We start from the raw sequence: 23,534 nt of genomic DNA on the forward strand, positions 1-23,534 counted from the left end.
AGAGGAGACTGGTGGGCTACAGTCCATGGGGTCACAGACAGTTGGACACGACTGAGCAATTACACTTTTACTTTCAAGTGTCACCTGTGTCCAGACACTAAATGTGAATGATGTGGTGATAGGAAAGGCAGCGGTGCCAGGAAGACAAAGATGAATTAGAGATCCATCCTATTCTTAGGAAGTCATCCCAAAGAACAGGGTGGGGGCTGTTACATGCCATGACAGCCATGAAGATAATCTGTATTTGGGACTTTCGTAAGATCATTTCCATCTGGAGGTCTCTTGAGTGCTTCCTGGGAGAGATGGCATTTGGGCAGAGCCCTTACAAGAATAATCAGGCTTTGGGAGGCTCTGTGGCTGAGGTCAGGGAATGAAGAAAGGTACAACCCTTGTCATCAGCTCAGGGGAAGCCCAGAGGGAGAATGAGGTTTTACTGCGAAAATTATGGGTAGATGGTTGGGCTTCTTCTCAAGGGTTGGGAGGGTAAAAAACACTCCCAAGGCATTAAGGCGAAGGAAATTATACCACAGGACATTATGGGAAGGATAGGTCAATAAAATTCTTTTTGACCTTTACCTCCTCCTTTCTGCAATTACTTCCCCGAGGAAACCAAGGGCCATATAACCTGAAGTGCGAAAGTAACACGGCTTAGTAAGTGGCAGAACCACTCTAGAATATAGACCCACTAATTTCATAGTAGGAACCATGCTGTCCGCTATATACCCAAGTTCGAGACTCCACGGCTCCTGTAGACTCCCGACTTGGGTGCGGGCTCCACCCAGAGGGCTCAACAGAGCCTGTACGGACGGGAAGCAGAGGTAACAGACGCAACCATCTTGCAATCAAGAACCGAAGTGGGACAGCTTAGCCAATCAGCCCGCGGGCAACTCACTTTAGTTTCCAGTCAAAGGCGGGGCAAGGTTGGATACTGCCGGTGATTGGGCAAACGAGACCCTCTAAGCCTATCAGAGTACCATGTGGGCGTGACTCCAGAAGCTGCTCGGACGCGGAGCCCGGGTTTTGCGTGTGGGAGGCTGCGCCGCTTGGGGGCCGGAGAGGCGGAGCTCGGTGCTGCAACATGCAGTTTCGGCTGCCTGCATTCCGGGCCAAGAGGGGGCCGGGCGCCGGGCCGAGGTCGGCCTGAGCTGACTGGCTGCCTCCGAGTCGAGTCAGCGTCACCGTCGAACCTAAGTGAGGGGGCACGGGGAAGGGCCCAGGAGGGCTCTGGGGCTCTGGAGGGGGCTCCGCTCGCCATGGGGGAGGTGGAGATCTCGGCCCGGGCCTACGTGAAGATGAGCCTGCACGCCGCCCGGTATCCGCACGCCGCTGTCAACGGGCTGTTGCTGGCGCCGGCGCCGGCGCCGCGGTCGGGAGAATGCCTGTGCCTCACCGACTGTGTGCCCCTGTTCCACAGCCACCTGGCCCTGTCTGTCATGCTGGAGGTCGCACTCAACCAGGTGCCGCCGCCGGACGCCCATCGACCACCGCGAAATCCCCTAACACCCCTAGCCCAAGCCCATCCCTGGTCTCTTGGCAGTAGTGCGCACCCACAGGGCGGGCGGCACGATTTAGTTACTGATGGCCCCTTTCCCATGGCAGGTGGATGTGTGGGGCGCGCAGGCCGGGCTGGTAGTGGCAGGGTACTACCATGCCAATGCAGCTTTGGACGACCAGAGGTGAGTGGGGTAGCCAGAGGCAGAAGGCTAAGGGTTATGGGGTGGGGGGTGTAAAGAGAACCTCTCTTGGTCATTCCTTCCATCTTCCCTTCATTCAAGCCTTAGGCACTGTAAAGCAGGCACTAGGCTGCGTACGCAGTGAGGAAATAGAAACGTATTTTTCTGAAGGAGCTAGGTGGGGGTGGGTAGGACAATATCAGTCTGACACCTGCTGTAAGTGAGATACCCCCGCCCCGTCCCGCCCCAACAAGTGCTGAAAACACAAAGAAAGCTCAACTGGAAACTTTTTTTTAAAAGGAAGTTTCTTTTTATGTATACAGTTCACCATTTAAGGACACGGGCTTGAACTACCTGGGGCCACAAACAGGCAAAAGTTTTTCACTAAGTACTGCAATACAACAGGACCCAATGGTTGAATTCCAATGTGGAATCCAGAATAGGGAAGGCCCACTGTAAAGTTATCTGCAGATTTTCAGCTGCCGAAGGCTCAACTCAAGGGTCAACTATATATAGAAAAAGCTATCTAGTTATAATCGAGTATTCGGATCAAACTATACTGTTTTGTAAGTTGATTTTCCCACCTTAATAAATATCTGACATCTTTCCATCTCTACACTAATAGCTACCTTACCCTAATAGCTATATAGTACGATATGGGTGTACCATAATTTATTTAATGCTTTACAGTAAACATTGAGGTTGTTTCCTTTTTTTTTTTTTTGTTATTACACACTGTCCTATTAACACAGTAAATTCTTTATAAGTAGAATTTCTGGGCCAGCATATGTATAGTATACAATATAAGTTCGGATGGTTATGCCAAATTACTCTCCAAAAAGACCATCTTAGATTTCCACTCTCACCAGCAGTGTCTGAGCACCTGTTTGCCACAGCACTCAAGCATCAGGCAGTCATGCGTGAAGCATCAAGTAGGCCTGGCGCCCCCAGGCCAGATACAGGGAAAGGCCATCGCTGCATCCACGTCTTTGAGACCTGGGAGGCCCAGCTCAGATGGATGCGGTCTGCCCACAGTATGCTCCTCACACCTCTGATCTTCCCTCCACACAGCCCTGGGCCCCTGGCCTTGAAAATTGCTGGGCGGATTGCTGAATTCTTCCCTGATGCAGTACTTATTATGGTGAGGCTTGGTTTTCGGAATGGGGAGTTGGAAAGAAAGTAGGAAGGGGGAACCCTTGAAACCCTCACCAGCCCTTCCTTGTCCACACAGTTGGATAATCAGAAACTGGTACCCCAGCCTCACGTGCCCCCAGTTATCGTCCTGGAGAACCACGGTCTCCGCTGGGTCCCCAAGGACAAGAACTTGTGAGTGCCCCTCTCCTTCCACCTCTTCTTGGAAGCCCACAGCTCCTGAGCCTCCTCTGTTGTTGGTTCTGTCCCAAGGGTCCTTCTCTAGACCCTAACCTGGCCCCACTCCTTGCTGAGTTTGACTGCCATGGGGGTTATTATTTCAGAGTGATGTGGAGGGACTGGGAAGAGTCACGGCAGATGGTGGGAGCATTACTAGAGGGCCGGGCCCACCAGCACCTTGTGGACTTTGACTGCCACCTTGACGACATCCGAGAGGATTGGACCAACCAGCAGCTCAACGCCCAAATCACTCAGTGGGTTGGTCCCGCAAATGGAAATACCTGAGCCAGGGCCAGAGGGGAGGCTCAGGATCCAATAAAGAGACTTGGGCTGTTGGGCAATGGTATGACTATATTTATTGTGCCTGGGAGGTAAGGTGAGGGAGAAACCAACAGGCAGAAGGTGGGGAAAGTCTGGAGTCCCCTGTAAAAGTCAGAAGGTCTCTGTTGGAGCCATCACAGAATGAGAGGAGGGTCTCAATAGATCATTCCCTTTGTTTCTCCCCTGGGCTTCTTGAGCTTCTCGAAGTTCTTCAGGATGATGTCATATAACACAGCCTATGGGGCCAGGGAGGAGTAGGAGTCAGCCACCAGCCCCCAGTGGCTCTGTACCCCATTTCTAGCCTTGTGGAGAGGTTGAACTTTGTAACCCTTCACCCCCAGCCTGCAGGGTCAGGGAGTGGGTGTGGAAAGCTGCCTCGGCCCACCCCCGCCTCCTCACGTAAGCATTGCGGATCTCCATGACCATCAGCCGGATATCCCGGTACTCTGCCTCATCCAGCTCGTGTACCAGTTGCCGATAATCACCCTGTGGGAGACTTGGATCAGGCCTGACTTCAAGGGTGTCCCTCCTCCCTTGCACCCAGACTGAGGCCTCACCTACCACATGGGGCTGCTTGGCTGCTTTGGTTACAGCATCACCGCGCTCAGAGAAATACCTGTGGGAAGTAGAAGGGTATGGAGCAGGAGGAGGAGGGAGCAGAGGCCTCAGTCTCCACCAGAGGCAGAGCAGTGGGCAATGACTCACTTGGAAATTTGAGTGTGGAAGCCTTCCAGCTTGGTGTGAAGAGCAGTCATCAGCTCAAACACCTTCTCCTGGGGAAAGAAAGCAGGAGGACTGTGGAAAGCAGCAAGGACTGGAGAGATAAGGATGGCAGAGGAGTGGGGCAGTGCTCTCACCTGGACAGCCACTCCAAAATTATTCCCATCCTCAATCCGAGGTATTTGCAGCTGCAGCCAGGTGGTGACCTGGGAGGAGGGGATGGCAATGAAGCCCCATCAGTCCCAAACCCAATTCCCAGTTTCCTATCCTGTTTCCTTGTTCACAGTGAATGGGAGTGTGTCAGGTCTGTCCTAAATGCCATGGCCTGGAATTCTGGCTTTACTTGTTGTGCCCTCTCTGCTAAGACCTGGCAGGTGCCATGCCCAACTGGTAGGGACAAAGGACAAAGTGTTTGACCTGAAGTGTGTGGATGGAAGTGGGAGGGCTCACCAGGTTGAGCTTCTCAATGACATCCTTGATCTCAGGCTTTACCCGCTGCAGGAGGACCACAATCTTCTCATTGCAGCTCACTGGGCCACATGGAGGACCTAGGAGGTGGGCGCTGGGTCAGGCACATGACTGGGACTGTGCCAGGCAAGGAAAAGGCATCCTTAGGGAGGAGCTCCTGGGAAGTGAGACACAAGTCCCTTCCACCATAGCGATACCTTTGTCTTCATCTTCCCCTTTCTTCTTTTCATCCTTGTCTTCCTTCTGCAGGGAAAGGGAGGCTCTTTGGAGTCAGGCCTGAGGCTGATTTTTCCCCGGGTTGGGTCCCTCCTCCCAGGAATTCCCATCTTGCCTCCTGCTGTTTCCTCCGCTCCTCCTTCTCTTTCTCCTTGACTGGATCAGGCACTGGGATGTCCAATGGGGCCTTCAGATTGCTCAGGTTGGCTTCATTGAGATCTGGCTCCTGGTGCAGGGTGGGAGAAGGGCTGGAGGCAGGGGCGAGCTCTCACCTCCTCACTCTCACAGCCCCTGAAGCTCTCCCTTTGGCCTCTACTCCCTGCCCATCCCCAGTACCTTTAAAAATGCATCCAACTCAGAAATCTTCTTGGGAAAATAGCTCCCGAGCAGGTTCTCTGTCTGTGTGTAGGGTAACGGTAAGGGAGGATGGGGGTCAGAATCAAATTCCCTTCCTAGGCAGTAAAGGAAGGGCTGCCGCTGCCTAGCAAGGGAGGGCTGAGCAGCGGGCTTAGGGAGGGGTGGGGTGATGACCACGCAGGTCTTACCTTAGTACATAGGTCTTCACGGAACACATCCACCTGTGGAACACAAGCAGCCCTTCAGACATCTGGCTTCATGGCCAGTTTATTCGAGAACCCTTAGGGTTGCATGGGGTCTGACTTGGGTTGGGTGGGATTTGGGGAATAACATTCCTGGAAGGGAAGGGCGAAGGATTCAAGAGGGAACAGATCCCTCGGTGGGCAGTGGGAGGAGGGATGTAAGAGAGCTGCTGCGACTGGGGCAGGGTCGGAGTGCCCTGTGGAATGGGCGCGGGGCCTCCCATGGTGGAGGGACAGGGCCCGAACCCAGTCTGTGTGTGGGCTCGGGCCCCGGGCCAGCAGATTTCCGCTCCACGCCAGGGCTCCGCTTCACCTCACCCCGCTGAACCTCGGCCGCCTCGCCTCTCCTCCCGCAGGCAGACCTGGCGGGGCTCCCGGGGCTCAGGTGCTCTGGGTACGGGGCCCATGAGTGTTCGGATGACTGACCCCTACTCGAGGGGCTGGGGGGCGGGTCACGGACTCCTTCAACGTCTCGGAGGCACGCCTCCCTGATAGACCCTTCCTAGAACCCGCAGCGCTCACCTTGGCTTGGGCTTCGGGCAGGACCCTGAGCGTGGCCATGGCCGGGGTAGGGGCCTACGCCGCACGAGGAGCGAGGAGTGGGCACGGAGAAGGGAAAGTGAAAGCAGCGCTCGCTCCCCGCACGGCCTTCCTGGGTAGTGGGAGTGGAGGTACTAGAGGAGGCGGGGACAGACCAGAGAGGCGAGGAGCTGAGGAGTGCCGGGAGGCAGCCCTGCCGGGGCTCCCCCTAGAGTCGGAGAGGCGCCTTTCCGCTTCCCCGCATCCCCATAGCTGCGGGTCTTTCGATTCCCCGCCTACATCCCCGCCCACCTGCCCCACCCTCCCCGCCCTGCCCTTGACGCCCCGCCTCCCCGGCCACTAGGCCGGGGCCCGCCTCTGGACTCCCCGCCCCTCCCGCCCCCTGCTCCAGATCTCGGGCTCTCTTCCCAGCACCGCCTGGGACAGTGATTAGCCTTACCTGCCTCTCTTCTTTTCTGGGTAGTGAAGCAAGACTTGGCCTCCCTTCCTTTGCTCTGCCAGCGTGGACCCCTGGCTCCACGGGTATCGTCTGGCCCACGCAGTGACGTTCAGACTCTGGCATCATCCCATCAGAGGACCCGGTCAGCTCTCTTAAGACCCTTGTGGGCTCCATTCCTCTGTAACCCACTCACCACGCAGCAGCAGGATTCCACCTTGCTCTTGCTTAAAACTTTCTCAACTTCCTGTTGACCTTAGAATCCAAAGGACTTTCCTGGTCCAAAAGGCCTATCTGGCACCTGTTCCCCTTCAACTTTGCTTTCCAGTTTTCTCCCTCTTTTCAGTTATAAATACCTGGACTTTACAGTTGTTTCTCAAACCTGCCACCGTTGTTCATTCCTGCCTCAAGGTCTTTGCTCTTGCTAATCCCTTTGCCTGACACAACCTACCCTGCGTCAGGATGTCATTCTGTTCTCAGCTTAGATATCACTTCTTCAGAAAGAACTCTGCCTATAAAGTAACTCCCTCCAAGTCTATTAGAAAGTAGCCTGTTTTAGTACCTTCACGCACTATCTCTATGAAGTTGGTTTCTTTTTTGAGGATACTGTGGTTTAGAGCAGGGGTTGGCAAACTTTTTCTGTCAAAGACCATATAGTAAATATTTTAGGCTTGTAGTACCTGTAGCAACTACTCAACTCTGCCATTGTAGCAGGAAACCAGCTATATACTTAAATGAATTAGTGTGGCTAGTTACCCTAAAATTTTATTTATGGACAGTGGCATTTCAATTTCATGTAATTTTCACCTGTTAAGAAATATTCTTTTTTTTCAACCATTAAAAAATGTAAAATCATTTCTTAGCTCTCAGGCCATATAAACACTGGCCATAGGAGAACTGTTGCTTGCTGATCTCTGTTTTAGAGCACAAACAACGGATCCATACTGCCTGGGTTAATAATTCTAGCTCCAATATTTACTAGTTGTGAAAAACTTACTTAGCTCTGCACCTCCATTTTCACATATGTACAGTGGGAACACTACTACCTCATGGTGTTGTGAGGGCTAAATATGTGAATTTATATAAAGAATTTATAGATACTTAGAATGGTGCCTGACACAGAGTAAGCACAATAGTATTATTATTTGTGAGTTTATCATCAGGCAGTAACCCACGGGCCCCCAAATAGCAAAAACTTTGTCTTTCTTATTCACGTGGCAAAGAACTATGCTTGGCTCAATGAACATCTTTTAAGAAAATGAGCACGTATAGACCCTCTTTGGAAAGACAGGGTAGAAAGGGTGGCTGAGTAGGGTGCCCAGATAGAAAGGCCCCTGAGGATGGTGAGGAGGGGTTCAGTGCTGGAGGCAGGAAAAACAGATCAACCAAGCTGGAGATGGAGCATCTGCTTAGCGGGAATGCTGCCTATCCCTGAGGACAGTTACCTGCCCTGGCAGTGCCAGTCTTTGACATCAGAGCCCCAGATAGCTTGACGTCTGCAGAGACCAGGAGACTGAAAGGACAATGGGAGGGATAGGGGTCAAGCATAAGGACATTCAAGGTCAGTGACAGCAAGGAATGACTGGGGAACCCTGGCGACTATTATACTCTCTTCTTACCCTACCCACCCTTTACAGGTCCTGCCAACCCAGTGATGAGCAGAGTCGGAGCTAGGTCTGACGTGCCTTTATTCCTTTCAGTTATGCTTGTGGATGGAGTGGGGGCGAGGGAAGAGCCCATGGCCGGGGCTCCCTGGAGACCAGGGCTGATGATACCAGCTGCCATAGGTGAGGTACCAGGCAAAGGTACCCACCGCGGCCCCCACCACCTTGTGAGTATACTGGTGGAAATAGATGACGGTGCAGAGCAGCAAGAAGTTCCAGAGGCCCAGCAGCAGCACGTTGAGCAGGAAGACAAGGCGCAGGGGTGCGCCGGCAGGCAGCCCATGGGCCAGATACTTGGCGAACACTGCTGCTTCCTCGGCCATGAGCAGGCAGCAGAAGGTGAGCAGGAAGGTGTGGGAGGAGACCGTGTATCCCCGCCACTGGTGGCCGGCCGCCAGGCAGCTGCGGCGATCTGGTAACTCGTGGAGCAGCAGGCCCTGGGGCAGAGGCTCGAAGCAGGAGCCGGTCAGGTCCTCGATGAGCAGGAAGGCCCGGCCGGCCCCCCGCCACACGGCTGCCCCCACCACCAGCCGGCTCAGGTGCCGGGCAGTCACTGCCACGCGCCGTGTAGCCAGGAAGACCACCAGCAGCACAAAGCCCCCCAGGAACGTGCAGGTCCAGCCCCACGCTGAATTCACAAACTTTCTGTGGGCAGAAAAGAGGAAAGGCTATTGAGGCCCCTCAGCCCCATTGCTCCCTGTGTGTTCCCAGCCTGGCTCTGTCTCCAGTCGCACATGTCACCCCTGTTGTTTTCTGTGCCCTCTGCCCCGCTTCTCCCACAGCCACTTGAACTTGGCCATCTCCTTGGAGGTCCATTCAGTCTTCTAGGGTCCATGTTTCTTCTTCAGCCCTGCTTCTGTACCCCCCGGCTCTGTTCCCCTCCCCCCTCTGACTTTGTCCTCAACCTCCTAGTCTATTTTTAGAGTCTCACACTGGCAGGAGGACAGAAACCTGGAGGGAGCTGGGATCCCTGAGCCCAGGCAGCCAGCGCCCCCAGCCTTGAGTGGACTCACATGTTGAAGAAGTTGCCGTGGCTGGCGAAGATGGTCCGAGGGTTGACGTGGAACTGCAGAAGGGGCCCGAAGATGACCACTGCTGCCAACCAGGCATGGTAGAGGCGCCGTAAGCAGGGGCTGCCCAGGAGGCGGGCAGCCTGTTCGCTTCCAAAGTACAGCAAGGCAGAGGCCACCCAGAGCAGCACCCTGACCAGGCCGCCCAGCAGGGCCCGGATCCGGGCCCCGGCCCCCCGCCCTGCCCCCACCACCGGCCCCCGCTCCATGTTCCCTCCCCTCCCCGCTAACTGCTTGCTCTGCTGAGCAGCTGAGGAGGGGCTGATGGGGCCCCCCCTGGACAAGGACAGGCAGTGACAGGTGTGGCAGACACAGGGCAGAGCCCTGTTGGCAGCTGGCAGGCGGGGGAGAGGGGCGGGGGGCAGTGAGGGGCCAGGGCTGAGGGTTGCCACGTCAGCAGGGTTCTCACTTTGGGTGTGTTTCCTGACAATGGTCTTGTTCCTTCCCTGTTAGTCCTGTGTCCCTTGACTTTAGGTCCTATGTCTCTAGGTCAAACCATGTTCATGTTTTAGGGCCACTCCTGTGGTTCAGAGCTGTTTTTGTCCACAGCTTGCTTGGGTCTGTTTGTCCCTATTTGGTCAGCCAAAGTCACCCCCACCCCACACAGGTTGGACTCTCAGAGCCCCAAAGATCAAATTCACTCCCACATGATAGTGGGTGGAGGAGACCCTAGGAGGAAAATCCCAGTCTGGAGTCCATCGAATCCTTGGGGTTGTGCTCCTCAATTACTTTGGGGCTTGGCTACACATAGAATGTGGCCTCCGAGCCTGACCACTGAGGCTGGAGCCATAGGGCGGTGAGCAACTTACCCAAGGGAAGTCCCTGTTATTCATTCAGTAACTGTTTTGAGATCCCTATTTGTCTTCTCATTTCTCAAAATGAGATTTCAGGGGCTACCTTTGTGGAGGCTCATGAAGTAGTGAAAGGAATGAACAAGAAAGGGTACCTGCGTTCTGGCCCAACTCTGTGACTTTGAGAAAATAAACTAACCCTCTTTGGTCCTCAGTGCCATCATCTGCAAACTGAGCAAGATGGATTAACCAATTAGGACCCTTCCAGATTCCATTGCCCATACCTCGACATAGCACATGCTCAGGGCCTCTATACCTGAAGACCTCCAGAAGCACTCACACATGTTTAAGCTGACACAGAATTTTTCATTGTAATTTTAAATAGTTGCAAAAGACAAAACATCTAGTATATTATATATACTTACTTTTCAAAAATAAAGCTATCTATATAACTCTTTCCCTGGTGGCTCAGATGGTAAAGAATCTGCCTACAACAAATAAGACCAGGGTTTGATCCTTGGGTTGGGACGATCCCCTAGAGAAGGAAATGGCTACCCACTCAGTGTTCTTGCCTAGAGAACCCCATGGACAGAGAAGCCTGGTGGGCTACAGTCCATGGGGTTGCAGAGAGTTGGACACGACCATGTGACTAACACTTTCACAACACTAGTGATTATATACCTCACCATTTTTCATTTTAAAAATGTGACAAGATCTTAACAGAAATTATATTTCCATTCTATTCTCCCTACAGAATTTATCCTAATATGTTTTTATGCCTGAAAATCTTTCATTGATCATACATAAGTCTCTGCCAAAAAAAGAGAGTAGATGATTTGAAACAGTTTTTACACATTTCCTGTGACCGTTAAGTTGAATTTTTTTCTTCTGCATTGAATTTCCATATGCTGCTAAGTCGCGTCAGTCGTGTCCGACTCTGTGCGACCCCAGAGACGGCAGCCTACCAGGCTCCCCAGTTCCTGGGATTCTCCAGGCAAGAACACTGGAGTGGGTTGCCATTTCCTTCTCCAATGCATGAAAGTGAGAAGTGAAAGTGAAGTCGCTCAGTCGTGTCCGGCTCTCAGCGACCCCATGGACTGCAGCCTACCAGGCTCCTCCATCCATGGGATTTTCCAGGCAAGAGTACTGGAGTGGGGTGCCATTGCCTTCTCTGGAATTTCCATATAAATTAGTACAAATTTCAAAATTGTTAGTAGCACAAAATATATTATTTGTACAACAAACCTTTCACAGAGTTTGATAATACAATAAGATTGTATCGGAAATGCATCTCTTAATGAGAATAGATGGCCCTTGGGGCCTTGATTGAATGAGGATTTGAGGACACTAATCATTTTAGTTGGCATCTCCTTCTAGCATCCTGGAGGTAAAACAGTTCTGGGTGAGATGGGTGGCATCTCTGGGTGTTAGGGGGTAGAGATAGGTATCATTTGTTAACTAAGCTTTGCAACAGGGAGTCCCTCCTTGGAGAAGAGGCAGAGGCGGGAATGAAAGGAGCCAGTAGGGAAGATCCATGTGATGGTTTCATGCAGGCAGATCAATTGGAGGAAAGAGATCACCTGGAGGCCAAGCATCTGGACAATTTATTCTTTTAAAAGTGTTTTGCTATTGAACAGGTACATCTCTTAACCCCTTGCTGTGTCTCTAAAACCCCCTGGAGGTGTGCATTCTGGTTCCAGAACTGCCTTAGAGATAATGGGGAAGGTCAGGCCAAGCTGCTCCCCTATTGTCCACACCATGGTCTCCCCTGAGGCATGGTGGCTGACCTCTGCCTGCCTCCATTTCCTCACCTGGAAAAAAGGGTGCTGTGAGAATGGGTGAGGTCCTGAGTGTGAAGTGCCCAGATGGGGCCTGCCGTCAGTGCTCAGCAGGTGATCTCTGGCTCTGGGCTACTTCTTTCCATAGACTGGACCAGCTCCAGGGCAGAGCTGACGGGGGTGTTCTGGGTTCTCATCTAAAACGTGTTTCCTTCCTATTATCTCAATTTCCATTTGCTGAGAAGTTTCTGAGGTCGGTGAGGGACGCCCTGTTGCAAAGCTCAGTTAACAAATGATTTTGGTATTCCCCTTCATCTTCGGGCATCAAAGCAGTGATTTCTCTAACAGAGGAACATATCTGAAAGCTTTGCTGAAACCATTTTCTTAAAGTGAGAGGATAAAAGATCTGCAATAGGATAAAGAGAGAGACAAGCGGATGCTGAGCCAGGTTCCCACAGAGTTTATTGAGGGAGCCAAAGCCAGTGATAGGACAAAGGAGTCCTACTTCAACATCCCTCCTTGAAGCTGCTGGCCTCTGGCATGATGGAACATTCTGGGAGGGGGAGGACCTGCCCTGTGTGGGGCCACACAGAGCCTCTCACACCATAGCCTGCCCACCCCAAAGACCCAGATGCATGAGAGAGAAGACATAATTCCCGCCATGGGAGGGTGCTTATCCATCCCCCTCTCCCTGAGGGGCTAGAGCTCTAGCCATTAGGACCTCTGGAACAAAGGCCAGCACTCCTGGCCCTCTGACTGACCAGTCTAATCCTCAATGTGAAGGCCTGGGCAATGGGCCTTGCTGATGGCACAGTTCAGACCTGGCCCCAGGCATCTACTCTAGGAGCTAACACTTAACATCCAAACATGATTAAAAACCCTCAGGACAGTTCTCCTGCTGATCAGATAATGGCAGTCCTGCCAGACCCCGGCCCGAGACAGAGGTCCAAGATGATTGGGTGTGAGCATGTGAGAGGACCACACTACCCCAAGGGGAGGATCTCCCAGGGGTCAGCTAGGGGCCCAAAGCCTGGGCTTCTGTTTCTCCCCAGCCAGTGCCAGTGAGTCCCCAAAGATTCCCCCATAGGGGAGAAAGGGAGGAGAAGGTGGAGAGCTGGTGAAGAGGCTCACCCATGACTGGGCCTGGAGGTCAGATCTACTGGGGCGAGGAAAAGGCTGTAGAGGGGTGGGACATTGGGGCAGGGGTGCTGGGGTGCTCCTCCGACTCTGGCATGTCATCCTGGAAGTACTCAGCCTGGCGGTACTGCCACAGACGCAGATTCCCGTCCCACTGCAGGGTAGAAGGTGGCAAGTAATCAGGGGACGCTGCCCTCACCTGGTCCCGGACACACACTGGCCACCCTCACTCTAGCATCCTCACCGAACTGCTGACAATCTTCTCCTCAAAGGGGTGCCAGCTGACGTCACGCACACAGGCCTTGTGGGTGGTCAGCTTCTTCACGATGTGGCCACTGAGGAGGTCGTACACTGTCCGGGGAAGGCCAGAGTGGAGAAGGGCAGCCAGAAGACCTTCCAGCCATCCCTCATCTCTCCCTGCCTCTCAGGCAACCTCCCACCTTCCCAGAGGAACAAAGCCCACATCTAGGGATGCTGTTAGTTTCTTTTCCCTACCTCAGGTTGAGAGTATGATCTAGCAGAGCTTGGGTATCTCTGGCCCTTAGCTAACTGTTACAGGGTCAACAGTTAAGAAAATGAAATGTGGCTTTAAAGCAGCAATTTTTTTGAAAGCTCACAAGATACGGGAGACACCACAAAGGTGAACACGGGCTTGTCTCCATAGACTTGTGAACCTGCTGCTCCTCTTCTGGACTCGGGTGCGCCTTCCTCTCTCCCTGGATGGGCCTTCATCTCAGCACCTCCCTAGGTCTATCTTCAGCTCCATCCATCTGTGTCTGTGTTTCTTTTCATGCATTCCTCCTGCTTCAGTGGCTGTGCATCCTTTACGACTTGCTGCTTTTTGTGTCTTTCTGTCTCTGTTCCCTCCTACCTTTCATCTGTAATCTCTTCCCTGACTGATTAAAAAACAGAACCGTGTATATTTTTGGTGATCTAGTATATTTACTGACTAGAATTCTGTGTTCCTTTCTTAATTTAAAATGCTAATGAATAGAATGTTTTCTCTTTCTCTGTTTAAGCCGCCCCACTTCAGGCTAAATGAAATTTCATTATAGTTCTCACTGGATTTCTTAAGGTGCTCACTGATGGTTACAGGTAGAATGCCAGGGGAACATTCCTGCCCTTCCTGAGACTCCCTGGTCTGACACAGTCCTTACCGACCACTTTGCCAGTGGAGCAGCCACTGTAGATGAACTGCTGGCCGGTGCTGTGGGTGGGGGAGAATCGGCAACGGATGAGGGTGTGCAGCACCCCGTGGCCCCGGTAGGTCATCAAGGAGCTGTCCCCTGGGAGCTTCAACTTCCGCCAGGCTGGGGAGGGATGCAGGGCAAACCCGGGGTTAGGGAGTCTGGATTCTCCTGTATCACCTGTCCTCAGCAAACACTGATGCTCACAGACAGTCATCTTTCCAATCCCCAACTGGTGTCTCTTTTCCCACCAAACAGTCAGCTGATATACGCCAGTATGGCTCTGCTGATTGTCAAGATGCTGCAGTACTTTGGTATCCATTGGCTTGGAGTGAGTGATCCCCAGTTCCCACATTGGTAACCCCTGACTTTCCCTTGGTTCAGCAAACAAAGAGTTAATGCCTGGCAAGGGGGAGTCAGGAGAGGGGTCCCAGCTTCATCCACCATGCCCATGCTGGGCCTTACCACAGGTTAAATATTTTAACTACCACTCCTGACTCTTCACTCTCCAGGTCTCAGGTTCTACCGCTCTCACCTTTTTTGGGCACCTGCTGCCAGCGGTAGTCCCAGTTTTGCTGTGTGGCAGCCTGGCGAGAGGCTTCCATGCCTTCCCGGCTAGAAAAACGTCGGATATCCCAGAGCTTGATGGTCTGGTCTTTGGAGTTGGAGATGAGATATCGGGCATCACCCTGTGAATCCCAGGATGGATAAGGAGGATCAGAGCCCCCCTCTCTCAGTTGAGGGGTATGAACGCAGGCTGCTCTCTGCTCGCCTCTTTCTTCACCCAGGTGGGCCTCACCATTGGTCTCCTACCACGAGCCACACACCCTGGCTAGGTTTCCCCTTCTTTGTCCAGCACACTGGCTGGCTCCTGTTCTACCTTGGATCAGATTGTCTTCTACTCTTCTTGTACAGAAAGCCCTGCTCCTTGTGGGATGGTGCCGATCTTGCAAACCGTGGCTAAAGGAGGAGCTTGGCGAGTTGCCACACCTGTTTGCTTTGATACCACAACTCAGTCGCCTGGCCGTGCAGTCCTGCCTTTGCACCCACCTTACTGTCAATGAAAGTGATGCCGTCCTGATGCCCAGCGAGCGCGCCCACAGGCTTGGGGTCATCTTCCCTCATGGTGCGTCGATCCCACACTTTGCAGATGGCATCGTCACCCCCGGAGAACAGGATTTGGGAGCTGACGTCAGCAAAGGCCACCGCGTTCACATCATCCTCATGGGACTCAATCTAGGGGAGAAAGAGGCCAGGATGTTTACAACCTCTTTCTAGGTCTTCCAACAAGCCAAGGACTGGGAGGCAGAGGCTTGAAATCTTGGGAGCAATACCTGAAGGGTCCGCCGGTTCTGTTCTCGATCAAAGACGTACAGGCAGCCATCATTGGCCCTGAAGGGGAGGGGATAAAGAGGGCTTTGGAGCCAGGACCGAGAGGACCCATGCTACGTGTGCTCTGGAGACACTGTGTCTCGAAGTCCCGCTAAGGGGCAAGCCCTTGTGTCTTCTTATACAGGAGGTGGGAGAAGAGTTAGCTGTGACCTCCCATCTCGTGCTGGAGAAATGGTGCTTGAGAAGTGAAGCCACTCGTAAATCTTGGCCCTGGACAAGCCCTGGTTGTTCTCCACAGCTGCCTGGATACGGGTATCTGCTGTAGTCTCTGTAATGGCAGAGCCCGTTTCTGGGAGAATTTCTATCTCATTAAGTTCTGGAGGCATCCCCACAAACACTCACCCTCCTAGCACTTCTCGTCCATCTGAGGAGACAGCGATGGAGAACACAGCGAAGCGACGTTCATCTGGCCTGAAAAGAGACGAGGAGGAGTTGCATTAAGTGAACTTCCCTTCAGCCCTGATTAATCCACACAGAATGTGACAGGGGCCGTAAGGCACACTGCTGAGGGGAAAAGAAATCCCGCCAGCACACATGCCAGAATGTGGGGCACCTCAGTGAGGAACCAAGAAGAATCCTGCAGCCATCTATTTGTTCCTGGTCCTCTGGCTGACAGGCTGGGTGGTTCCCTCCCAGAAGTCCACACAGAGAAACTTGCAAGCAGTGTACTTTCCCCTCTAAGCAGGAATTCCAGTTCAAGTGGTGTGCTCCTAGAGAGCCTTTCTTGAGTAGTTTCTGATGAGTCTGACCAGGAAGGGAAGCCAGTACCTTAGATCCAGGGCAGTGTGTGTGTCTCCCTCCCCGTAGATGTTGCAGATATGAACTAAGAGAAGCAAGAGAAACAAGAATCTTTCAGGGCCCCAGGTAAGGAGGGTACAGCCAGGAAGAGACAGAACAAATGGGAAGGAAGTTGGACCCAGGGAGCAATTTGTCCAGGAAAAGGCATGGAGTCATGGCACGGAGGAGACGGAGGTCTGGGGCACACTCACTGTAATCAGACCAGCTGGAGTAAAGGAAATGATTCCCATCAGGGGTGAAGGCCACATCCAAGACGCTCCAGCCGACATCCCGGGCTTTGATGCTCTTGAATTTACGAAAGCGGCCATACCGGCAGTCATATAGTCGGATTGTCTGGTCTGTGTGAGTGGCGATCAGGCAGAATTAGAAAACAGCCTCCTGGAATCCTCCCTAGATCAGACCTCTCTCACTCACCACTGATCTGTGGAATGTTCCCTTGATCATGGGACAAAACATGTGTTCTAGCTAAGCATCCTTAAGCCAGGGTCTGAGCTCCCTGGATGGGGCTTTCTAGCATCAGTCAGAGGAACATCTCTTATTCTAAGGCAGTTGGTAGGACTAGGGTATGGTACCTTGACAGGCAGACATGAATATTTGACCATCTTTGCTGTAGATGCCACAGAAAGCCTTCTGAGAGTAGGTATCGGTGAAGCCCAGATCATTGGGCAAGAAGCTGGGGAAGCAGAAAGAAAGTGAGGGTAAGAGGAGCTCAGGATGGCTCCTGTCCCAGTTAGCAGCATCCTAACAGAGCTGGATGTGAATACAGGGGCATTCTTCCCAGCTTTGGGTATAAGCCTTTGTCTTTGATTCATTCTATCATCCTCTCACTTGCTATACTTTTCCCCTTTGCTCATCCTCAAAGCCTCAACCCCACATAACCTAACTTTAATATCCCTGAGAATCCTTTAACACTCATCCTTTCAAAGTTTAAGAAAGTTTAGACTTATCTGGCCCTTGGAATCTCTCCACCAAGCCCCATACTCACTGAGACATCACTCGAGACCGTTCTCCAAGGGAGAAGCTTCCCTGGTGGCAGAGGCCCCGTTCTCTCTAAAGGAAGGGATTGGGGAATATTGCTAGCAGAAACAGAGGGCCACCTCAGCCACACCAAGCCCCCTCCTCCAAAAATATTGCTCTTGCTACAGGAACGAACCCAGCACACAGTAATAAGTCCCACCAAATGACCACTCAGGCTGGTTGAGAGCTCTCCAGCCCCAGCACTTGAGGCTTCCTTGGAAAGTTTACTTCCCTTTTCTCTGGGATTGTGGCTTCTGGCTGCACTGATAGTCCTGCGGCTAGACTGGCTGGATGAGGAGAGGCCTACCTGGTGCAGCATTTGAGGAAAGCTGAGCTCCCGGGCTGCCCGCCTAAGCCCCAGCCGCCCCGTGGCCAATTCCACTTGTGTCTTGATCTCACTGCATTCCAGCTCCCGGGTGTCAGGGGTTGCATCCACTGTGAGCACCAAATAGAAGTTTCATCCTAGGTCTTTTCCAGCCCCAGCAGACAGTTAGCAAGGCTGTGCTCAGCCTTCTCAATATGGCTGAATATACTGGGGCTGCAAAGACTCCCTCATTCCCTGAATTATCTCATCTTTTTCTTTCAATTTTTGCCGAAATTAATTTTTTTAAAACTTTTGTAGTGGAAATCCTTTGATATTAGGGTCTCTGTCTGCCTTTCCTCTTACCCGGTGGATTGTATCGATCTCCAAGACGACCATCCCAGGCACTGTCATGCTCTTCCTCGGAGTCCGAGAGGGCCTGGATGAGCTGCAAATTTGCTGCACCTCCTCCCTGCACCAACCTCACTTGGCCTCTGTGGAGAGAGCCCCACCCCCCATGATAAAGGGGAGGATCCCTTCCCCAGACCAACCAAATTCAGAGTCAATGGTTATGTAGTTCATAGACCACCTTGTCCTCAAACCCCTGTACTGTTCCCATATTGAGGTTTGAGGCTGACTAGACCATGGCTGTTATTTTGTCTCCTATAAGACACACCAGGAGGCTAATTTTCACTCTTACAAGAGGAGTAGAAAACCCCAGCATTGCATGGATGTTGACTGATCTACTAAGTTGACTTCCCAGAGAGTTAGAAATTCTGAGAGCATTTCCTTCTGAGTCTCTCTGCCCAAGGAGTCTAGCATAGGACATGGTTTTCTGAAGGGATTCTCAAGCCTGTCTTCTCCCTCAAGGAGCCATAGCTAAGAACCAAAGCCAGTTGCACCCCCTTTCCAGTCAATTGCTGGTAGTCACTTCCCTCAAAGCATTCTTTCTTCAGGAACAGGATTAGAGTTAGGTTAATTTAAACTTGTTTTTCAGGTAAATCCAAATGGCCTCATATCATGTGTCAATGACTTCACTTAAATTCAACACTCACATCCCCAACTCTTTTCTTCACCCCTCATAGCACTTCCTTCCCACCTCCCTCTTTTTTTCTTTTACTTGGAAAATAGGTTACATGTATGTAGTCATAGCAAGACTCCCTTGAATAGTCCCCTCAACACAAAAGCAAATCATCCTGTTGACCCTGCCTAGGGGGGTGCTGCCAGTGTCCAGCAGAGAAGGCTGTTCTGCTCAAACAGAACAGCTGTCCTGGGCTGATCCCATTCCCTGTTCTCTGTAACTTCCCCGACAGCAGCTGGTATCAAGGGACTGTGGTGGCGCCTGGTGGGGACACACCAAGGGGTAAGTTACCTGCGTAGGAGATAGGCCAGTACCTGGGCCAGATCCACATCTTCATCCTCCTCTTCCTCCTCCTCACTCCTACGCAGGCCAGCCCCTCTTCGGGGCAAGCCCTCGGAGGGGTCTCCAGACCCAGTTCCTGCGCTGCTACTATTCCGTGATCCCATCTTCTGGTCACAGCATCCTTAAGTCCTGTATGGGGACTCCTCCTGTCACCTCCTTGGGTTTGGTGAAAGCAAAGCCTGCTCTAGAAACACCAGAGTTTCCTGAGATCGATAGTAGCTATCTCTAGGAGGGCGACCCTTCCTAGGTATTGAGATCCCTTCTCCTCAGCCTGTAACAACTCCCAAGGCTTCGGGAACACAAACCTTTCCCAATCCTGTGAAGCAAAATAAGCAGAGTGAAACCTAGGGCTTGACCCTAGCTCACTAGTGAAAATCCTTTGAACAGGAATTTCTCAGTTTTCCACCTCAAACTCACCTATCAAAGTCCCTGGGGTGGGGGTGGATTCCCAGGTAACCTCTCTGGCGAACCAATCAAAACACCTCGCGGAAGGAAAGGCGCCTCATTAGCTTACCCATCTAGCCAATCAGAAGCTTTAGAACTCAGAGACCCCCTCGACGCCCCCCTTGCCGGCCAATTAGAGCACTCCCTTGCGAAAGCCGGTGGCAGCAACAACCAATGAGGTTAAAATTCGGCCTAACACCCCCCCCCCCCTTTGCCTCACGCCCACGTGGTGTTCCGGGGGTGTGTACGCTAAGCGGGGGCAGGCAGGGAGGAAGCCGAGAAGCACCTCCCACAGAGCTTGCGGTTACCGCCACGCGCGAGACCACCCACCAGCGAGAAGCAGTCGCAGGACCAGCAGCGGCGCGAGGCCTTGTTTACACGGACTGCCGCCGCAGCGTCGGCTAACCGCTTCTCCGTCACGCGCCGCCTTCGTCACGCATCTCCCCGCTCCGCGACCGGCGGATTACGGACGTCACGCGACAGCCCTGACGGCCCAGCCCTCTTGGCCAGCTTACTGGACAGCTGAGCGCGGTGATTGACAGACGGGCGGGAGAAAGTGCGCGAGGGGTTTGAGGGGAGGAGAAAGCGCGCGACCCAGTAGGGGCGACCGCTCCTCGTGGGAGGAGTATGTAGGGAACCGGCTGCTTCCTGAATATGAGACCACGGAACTAGACTAGATGGGCGAGGGGCGGGGCTTACAAAAGACGTTGGCGTGCTTCCGTGAGGTGTCTTAGCAAGGGATACAATTTGCTGTCGGTCCCTTGGGTTAGTTTGGCTTCACACTTTTCAGACGACCTCTAAGGACCTACTCTTTCCTTCTCTTTTCCCCTTTCTGCTCTAGCCTTTCTCTTTTCTTCGACTGCAGCTACTGCCGTCCCTGCCCTAAGAGGTGCCCGGCGCCTTTGGGACGTGTTCACGTCATAGGCCCTCACATCCTCCCTTCCGGACTTAGCTTCCGGAAGCCTTGTTCTTGTAGGGTTTGCCGTTTCTAGACCTCCTGTTAGCAGCTTTGGCAACTTTTAGGTGACCCCTGTCGGTCTTTGCTGACGTTCCCTAACACAGACGCCGGTCTCCTTTGGCCTTTTCTTTTTGTCTGTTCCCCTCAGCCGCCCCCTGGGCCCTCTGGGATTTGCGGACTTTCCTTAGACCTTCTGTCCTTCGGGTGCCTCTCCAGGCCGGTCCTGGCGCGCGGCGCCTCCTACCCCGGTCCTCCGGGTTTATGAATAACTCGGCTAAGTCCAAGGCCGCGACTTGTGTATTTTGGGATCCTTGCCCTTGCTGGGGTTGAGTATGTGTGTCTGTGGGGGGAGTGTTGATTGTCCGTGCCGGGCGCGTAGATCTGGGGTCCGAGGTGCACCTCAGCAACCCCAGACAGCACTCTCTTAGAAGTGTTGTCATCTGTCCCCCTCCCAGTGCCGCCTCGGGGCAGGTAGGGGAGTGGGGACCCTTAGTTTCCCTGGGCTCATTCTCCCTGGGAGGGCGAAGGTGTGGTTAGTCCTTTGGGCGTTGCCTCCTGGTTTCTAGGTCGCTAGATCGGTGCTTATCACCTGATCACCAGGGCCGGCTTCTTGGGCCCACACTTGGTTTAATATTCTGCTATCACCCTTTGAAATGTTTAAAAAAAAATTTGAGTAAGTGCCCCACAATTTTCTATTGCTCTGGGATCTACTAATTAAGTAGCCTGTTCTGCCAGTCAGCCATCTCCTATTGCCAGGTTACTTACTATCTGTCCTGTAGTGTTTATTGTCTCAGTAAATATTACATATATATTTATAAATAAATTATAAAATAATATAAGCGAAAGTGTTACTACCCTCTGTGACCCCATGGACTGTAGCCTGCCAGGCTCCTCAGTCCATGAAATGCCAATCCTTTCTTCACCGTCTTGAGTCATCATCAGAGAATCTTAGGATTCTGTGGTTTCTGGGTTGTCCAGCCTGGAAAATTTGGAATCCTTTTCCAAAATGACCTTTCCCTTCTCTTTGCCCTTTAAATTCAGTTATTCAAGTCCTGTGGTTTTCAGAGTCATCACCCAACATCAAATTTTCATTGTTTCACACCTCTCCCGGTTAGTTGATCTCTGGAAGTATTCTTCTTTAATAGCCTTTAGTTCTTAAGAACCTACAACTGGTTCATTAGTGTTTGTTTCAAATACAAACTTCCAAGCCTGCTTGGCTCTTTTTTTACTCTTAGAAGTGCTGCGATCTGTCCCCCTCTTGTCATTTTTTTTGTTACTTCTGCCAAGCAAATATGGCCATAAAGTCCTTACTCGTTTCTCTTCTCTGCACCTTCCCTGAATTTCTTGTCTGGGGGAAACTTTGTCTCTACCAATCAGACTCCCTTTCTCATGACCCAATAGTGTCACTTCTGGGAAGCTAGTCCTAGTCTATACGCCAAGTTTAGCATAAATGTTTATGTTCAGGAGAGCAATTATGGATTGTAGTAAAACACTGGAAACAATATAGATCCAAGCACACTGCTACAGGATAGGATTGGTTCATATGGTAGACACAAAAATGCCAGGTAGCCATTAAAATGATGTAGTCTTCTATTATTATGTTGTGGGAAATTGTGCAAGTTACATTTTTAGATTTCAAAAAGGTGGTAGTTCTTCTGGTGACATGTGGTGGATGCAAAAACAATATGTTTAAATTCTGCATTTAAAAAGTATAAAAATACCCAGGCTTATTATTAGACAAATAGTAGAGAAAGTCTTGCATGAACTAATATGACAAAGATACAGTATGAACAAATCATTATGGTTAACACAGTTCAACCACTTGAGGTCCACAGAAAACAAAAACTTCTGTTAAACTCATCTTCTTAACTCATTTAAAAATGACCTCTTTCCTCTTTTCCTCCTTAGCTTACAAATCTGTTTTAATTTACAAATGCAGTTTAAAGCCGAACAAAATCTATACTCAAATCTTTGAAAGATGGAACTTGTGTGTTATTGAATAAGACATTTTAAAGTCACAGTAAATGTTAAAAAGAAAAATCTGAGGTTTTATGGCCAAAATGAGTCTTGACATCAAATGCTGAAGAGTGTAAGATTTCTTCTCTTGATGCATCGATTGACTTTTGTATGTAAAAGATTTTTAAGCCTATGAACTCGATTATATCACTTGTGACAATAATTAAAAAATGCATATGAGCATTTATATGTTAGGATGTACTGTGTGTTTCATTGAAAGAAAATGCTGTTTCTTTAAAAAATAATTTTAATTAAGTCATTTTGATAAACTTTGTTGGCCCTTCCTCTCATGAATTTGAAATTTGGCACGTTGCTTGGTGACAAATTGTAAGTGCTTTTCGGTTAGGCAATCTCCACTCTCCCCACCTACACTTAAAGCAACAGAGAGATTTTTTAGTTAGCACCCATTTTAGGACTGGTTCTAGTGATTGCTCTGTAAATGTCAGCTAGTTGACTTCCTGTCTGACCTGCTTTGGGCATTTCCTGCTCAGTAGCATGTCCACCAGGGGGCGGACTGGGCTTGAGAGGAGAGAAGGAAAGCAAATTTTTTTCTGGCTACCTTTGTCTTCCCTCTCCCCAGTCCCAGCCTGGTGAAGGCACAGAGCTCCTGGAACACATGTCCAGCTACAAAGGAACACGTGGGCAACACAAAGGAACCTTTTGTCTTCTGAAGTGATGGATGACGTGTGTTTATACATTCTCTTCTTATAGCACACTCAATGTAGAAGGAAAGGGGGAAGTATGCTGGTTTACCCAGGACTTAAAAGTGTGTTGACTATAAAGCAATTGAGTAATTACGGAATTTCTAATACTTTGGTGTCCTTGGGAACCAGAATTTTTTGTGTGGCGGGTAGGAGGTACAAATGTGATATGGAAGTTAAAAACCCTTTAGCTCTGAATTTGAATAGGAACTATCAGTTTGAACTCAAGAGGTGCTTTATTTTCCTATCCCTATCCACTGAAAAGATCTAGAAACAATCTAGTAGCAATAAACACTCCTACCACCTAGATTTTTTTTTTTTTTCCACCTAAATCTTAAAATACCATTTTCCATGAAGGAAACCAGAGCTCGGGGTAGGTCTAGGGTGCATGTGTGCGTGCTCAGTCCTGTCTGACTCTGCGACCTTATGAAATGTAGTCTGCCAGCCTCCTCTGTCCGTGGGCTTCTGCAGGCAAGAATACTGGAGTGGGTTGCCATGTCTTCCTCTAGGGAA

The 23,534-nt window shown here is 51.3% G+C and overlaps 4 protein-coding genes across 15 annotated transcripts; 1 reads left to right on the top strand and 3 right to left on the bottom strand.

Moving 5' to 3' along the window:
• Window positions 1-1,033: 1,033 nt before the first annotated feature.
• On the top strand, window positions 1,034-3,385 carry EMC9 (ER membrane protein complex subunit 9). Of its 2 annotated transcripts, XM_027553231.1 has the most exons (5): window positions 1,034-1,457; window positions 1,600-1,676; window positions 2,745-2,814; window positions 2,905-2,999; window positions 3,149-3,385. In XM_027553231.1, the coding sequence occupies exons 1-5, from the start codon at window positions 1,254-1,256 to the stop codon at window positions 3,327-3,329; spliced, it is 627 nt and encodes a 208-aa protein (XP_027409032.1). In that variant the 5' UTR covers window positions 1,034-1,253; the 3' UTR covers window positions 3,330-3,385. The 2 variants fall into 2 exon arrangements, with proteins under 2 accessions (XP_027409032.1, XP_027409031.1); XM_027553230.1 differs by lacking the exons at window positions 1,034-1,457; window positions 1,600-1,676 and having other exon boundaries at window positions 2,431-2,814.
• PSME1 (proteasome activator subunit 1) lies at window positions 3,383-6,168 on the bottom strand. The gene is made up of 11 exons (XM_027553229.1): window positions 5,891-6,168; window positions 5,315-5,347; window positions 5,106-5,168; window positions 4,885-4,995; window positions 4,751-4,796; window positions 4,536-4,633; window positions 4,223-4,291; window positions 4,071-4,138; window positions 3,927-3,981; window positions 3,765-3,851; window positions 3,383-3,601 (listed from the first exon to the last, which is right to left on the bottom strand). Exons 1-11 carry the CDS (start codon window positions 5,927-5,929, stop codon window positions 3,521-3,523), a joined length of 750 nt encoding a protein of 249 aa, XP_027409030.1. The 5' UTR covers window positions 5,930-6,168; the 3' UTR covers window positions 3,383-3,520.
• Window positions 6,169-8,015: 1,847 nt separating this feature from the next.
• Window positions 8,016-10,307, bottom strand: FITM1 (fat storage inducing transmembrane protein 1). 2 transcript variants are annotated; one of them, XM_027553228.1, is made up of 3 exons: window positions 10,025-10,307; window positions 9,022-9,103; window positions 8,016-8,653 (listed from the first exon to the last, which is right to left on the bottom strand). In XM_027553228.1, exons 1-3 carry the CDS (start codon window positions 10,149-10,151, stop codon window positions 8,041-8,043), a joined length of 822 nt encoding a protein of 273 aa, XP_027409029.1. In that variant the 5' UTR covers window positions 10,152-10,307; the 3' UTR covers window positions 8,016-8,040. The 2 variants fall into 2 exon arrangements, with proteins under 2 accessions (XP_027409029.1, XP_027409028.1); XM_027553227.1 differs by lacking the exon at window positions 10,025-10,307 and having other exon boundaries at window positions 9,022-10,007.
• A 1,777-nt stretch (window positions 10,308-12,084) lies between these two features.
• DCAF11 (DDB1 and CUL4 associated factor 11) lies at window positions 12,085-19,995 on the bottom strand. Of its 10 annotated transcripts, none has more exons than XM_027553237.1 (16): window positions 19,677-19,995; window positions 19,320-19,384; window positions 18,852-19,031; window positions 17,846-17,973; window positions 17,486-17,613; window positions 17,147-17,211; window positions 16,734-16,834; window positions 16,353-16,499; window positions 16,132-16,186; window positions 15,706-15,774; window positions 15,306-15,363; window positions 15,022-15,207; window positions 14,507-14,660; window positions 13,942-14,094; window positions 13,029-13,135; window positions 12,085-12,938 (listed from the first exon to the last, which is right to left on the bottom strand). In XM_027553237.1, exons 3-16 carry the CDS (start codon window positions 19,004-19,006, stop codon window positions 12,804-12,806), a joined length of 1,641 nt encoding a protein of 546 aa, XP_027409038.1. In that variant the 5' UTR covers window positions 19,007-19,031; window positions 19,320-19,384; window positions 19,677-19,995; the 3' UTR covers window positions 12,085-12,803. The 10 variants fall into 10 exon arrangements, with proteins under 10 accessions (XP_027409038.1, XP_027409033.1, XP_027409039.1 ...); XM_027553232.1 differs by having other exon boundaries at window positions 18,852-19,218; XM_027553238.1 differs by having other exon boundaries at window positions 18,875-19,218; window positions 19,677-19,994.
• Between the last annotated feature and the right edge of the window lie 3,539 nt (window positions 19,996-23,534).

This window comes from Bos indicus x Bos taurus, chromosome 10 (assembly GCF_003369695.1).
Source record: "Bos indicus x Bos taurus breed Angus x Brahman F1 hybrid chromosome 10, Bos_hybrid_MaternalHap_v2.0, whole genome shotgun sequence".
NCBI classification, from domain to species: domain Eukaryota; kingdom Metazoa; phylum Chordata; class Mammalia; order Artiodactyla; family Bovidae; genus Bos; species Bos indicus x Bos taurus.

What these genes read in the sequence shown, in the direction of transcription:
- EMC9 (XM_027553230.1), top strand. Translation starts at nt 2,461, where the DNA reads ATGTATAGTATACAATATAAGTTCGGATGGTTATGCCAAATTACTCTC. An exon ending in CTGATGCAGTACTTATTATG is followed by an intron (nt 2,815 to 2,904) that starts GTGAGGCTTGGT and finishes TTGTCCACACAG; the next exon opens with TTGGATAATCAGAAACTGGT. An exon ending in GTCCCCAAGGACAAGAACTT is followed by an intron (nt 3,000 to 3,148) that starts GTGAGTGCCCCT and finishes TTATTATTTCAG; the next exon opens with AGTGATGTGGAGGGACTGGG.
- PSME1 (XM_027553229.1), bottom strand. Translation starts at nt 5,929, where the DNA reads ATGGCCACGCTCAGGGTCCTGCCCGAAGCCCAAGCCAAG. An exon ending in TGCCCGAAGCCCAAGCCAAG is followed by an intron (nt 5,348 to 5,890) that starts GTGAGCGCTGCG and finishes TGTGTTCCACAG; the next exon opens with GTGGATGTGTTCCGTGAAGA. An exon ending in CAGCCAAGCAGCCCCATGTG is followed by an intron (nt 3,852 to 3,926) that starts GTAGGTGAGGCC and finishes AGTCTCCCACAG; the next exon opens with GGTGATTATCGGCAACTGGT.
- FITM1 (XM_027553227.1), bottom strand. Translation starts at nt 9,287, where the DNA reads ATGGAGCGGGGGCCGGTGGTGGGGGCAGGGCGGGGGGCCGGGGCCCGG. An exon ending in CACGGCAACTTCTTCAACAT is followed by an intron (nt 8,654 to 9,021) that starts GTGAGTCCACTC and finishes TTCTGCCCACAG; the next exon opens with AAAGTTTGTGAATTCAGCGT.
- DCAF11 (XM_027553236.1), bottom strand. Translation starts at nt 19,006, where the DNA reads ATGGGATCACGGAATAGTAGCAGCGCAGGAACTGGGTCTGGAGACCCC. An exon ending in CTGGCCTATCTCCTACGCAG is followed by an intron (nt 17,974 to 18,851) that starts GTAACTTACCCC and finishes CTCTCTCCACAG; the next exon opens with AGGCCAAGTGAGGTTGGTGC. An exon ending in CTCCACTGGCAAAGTGGTCG is followed by an intron (nt 13,136 to 13,941) that starts GTAAGGACTGTG and finishes TTCCCCGGACAG; the next exon opens with TGTACGACCTCCTCAGTGGC.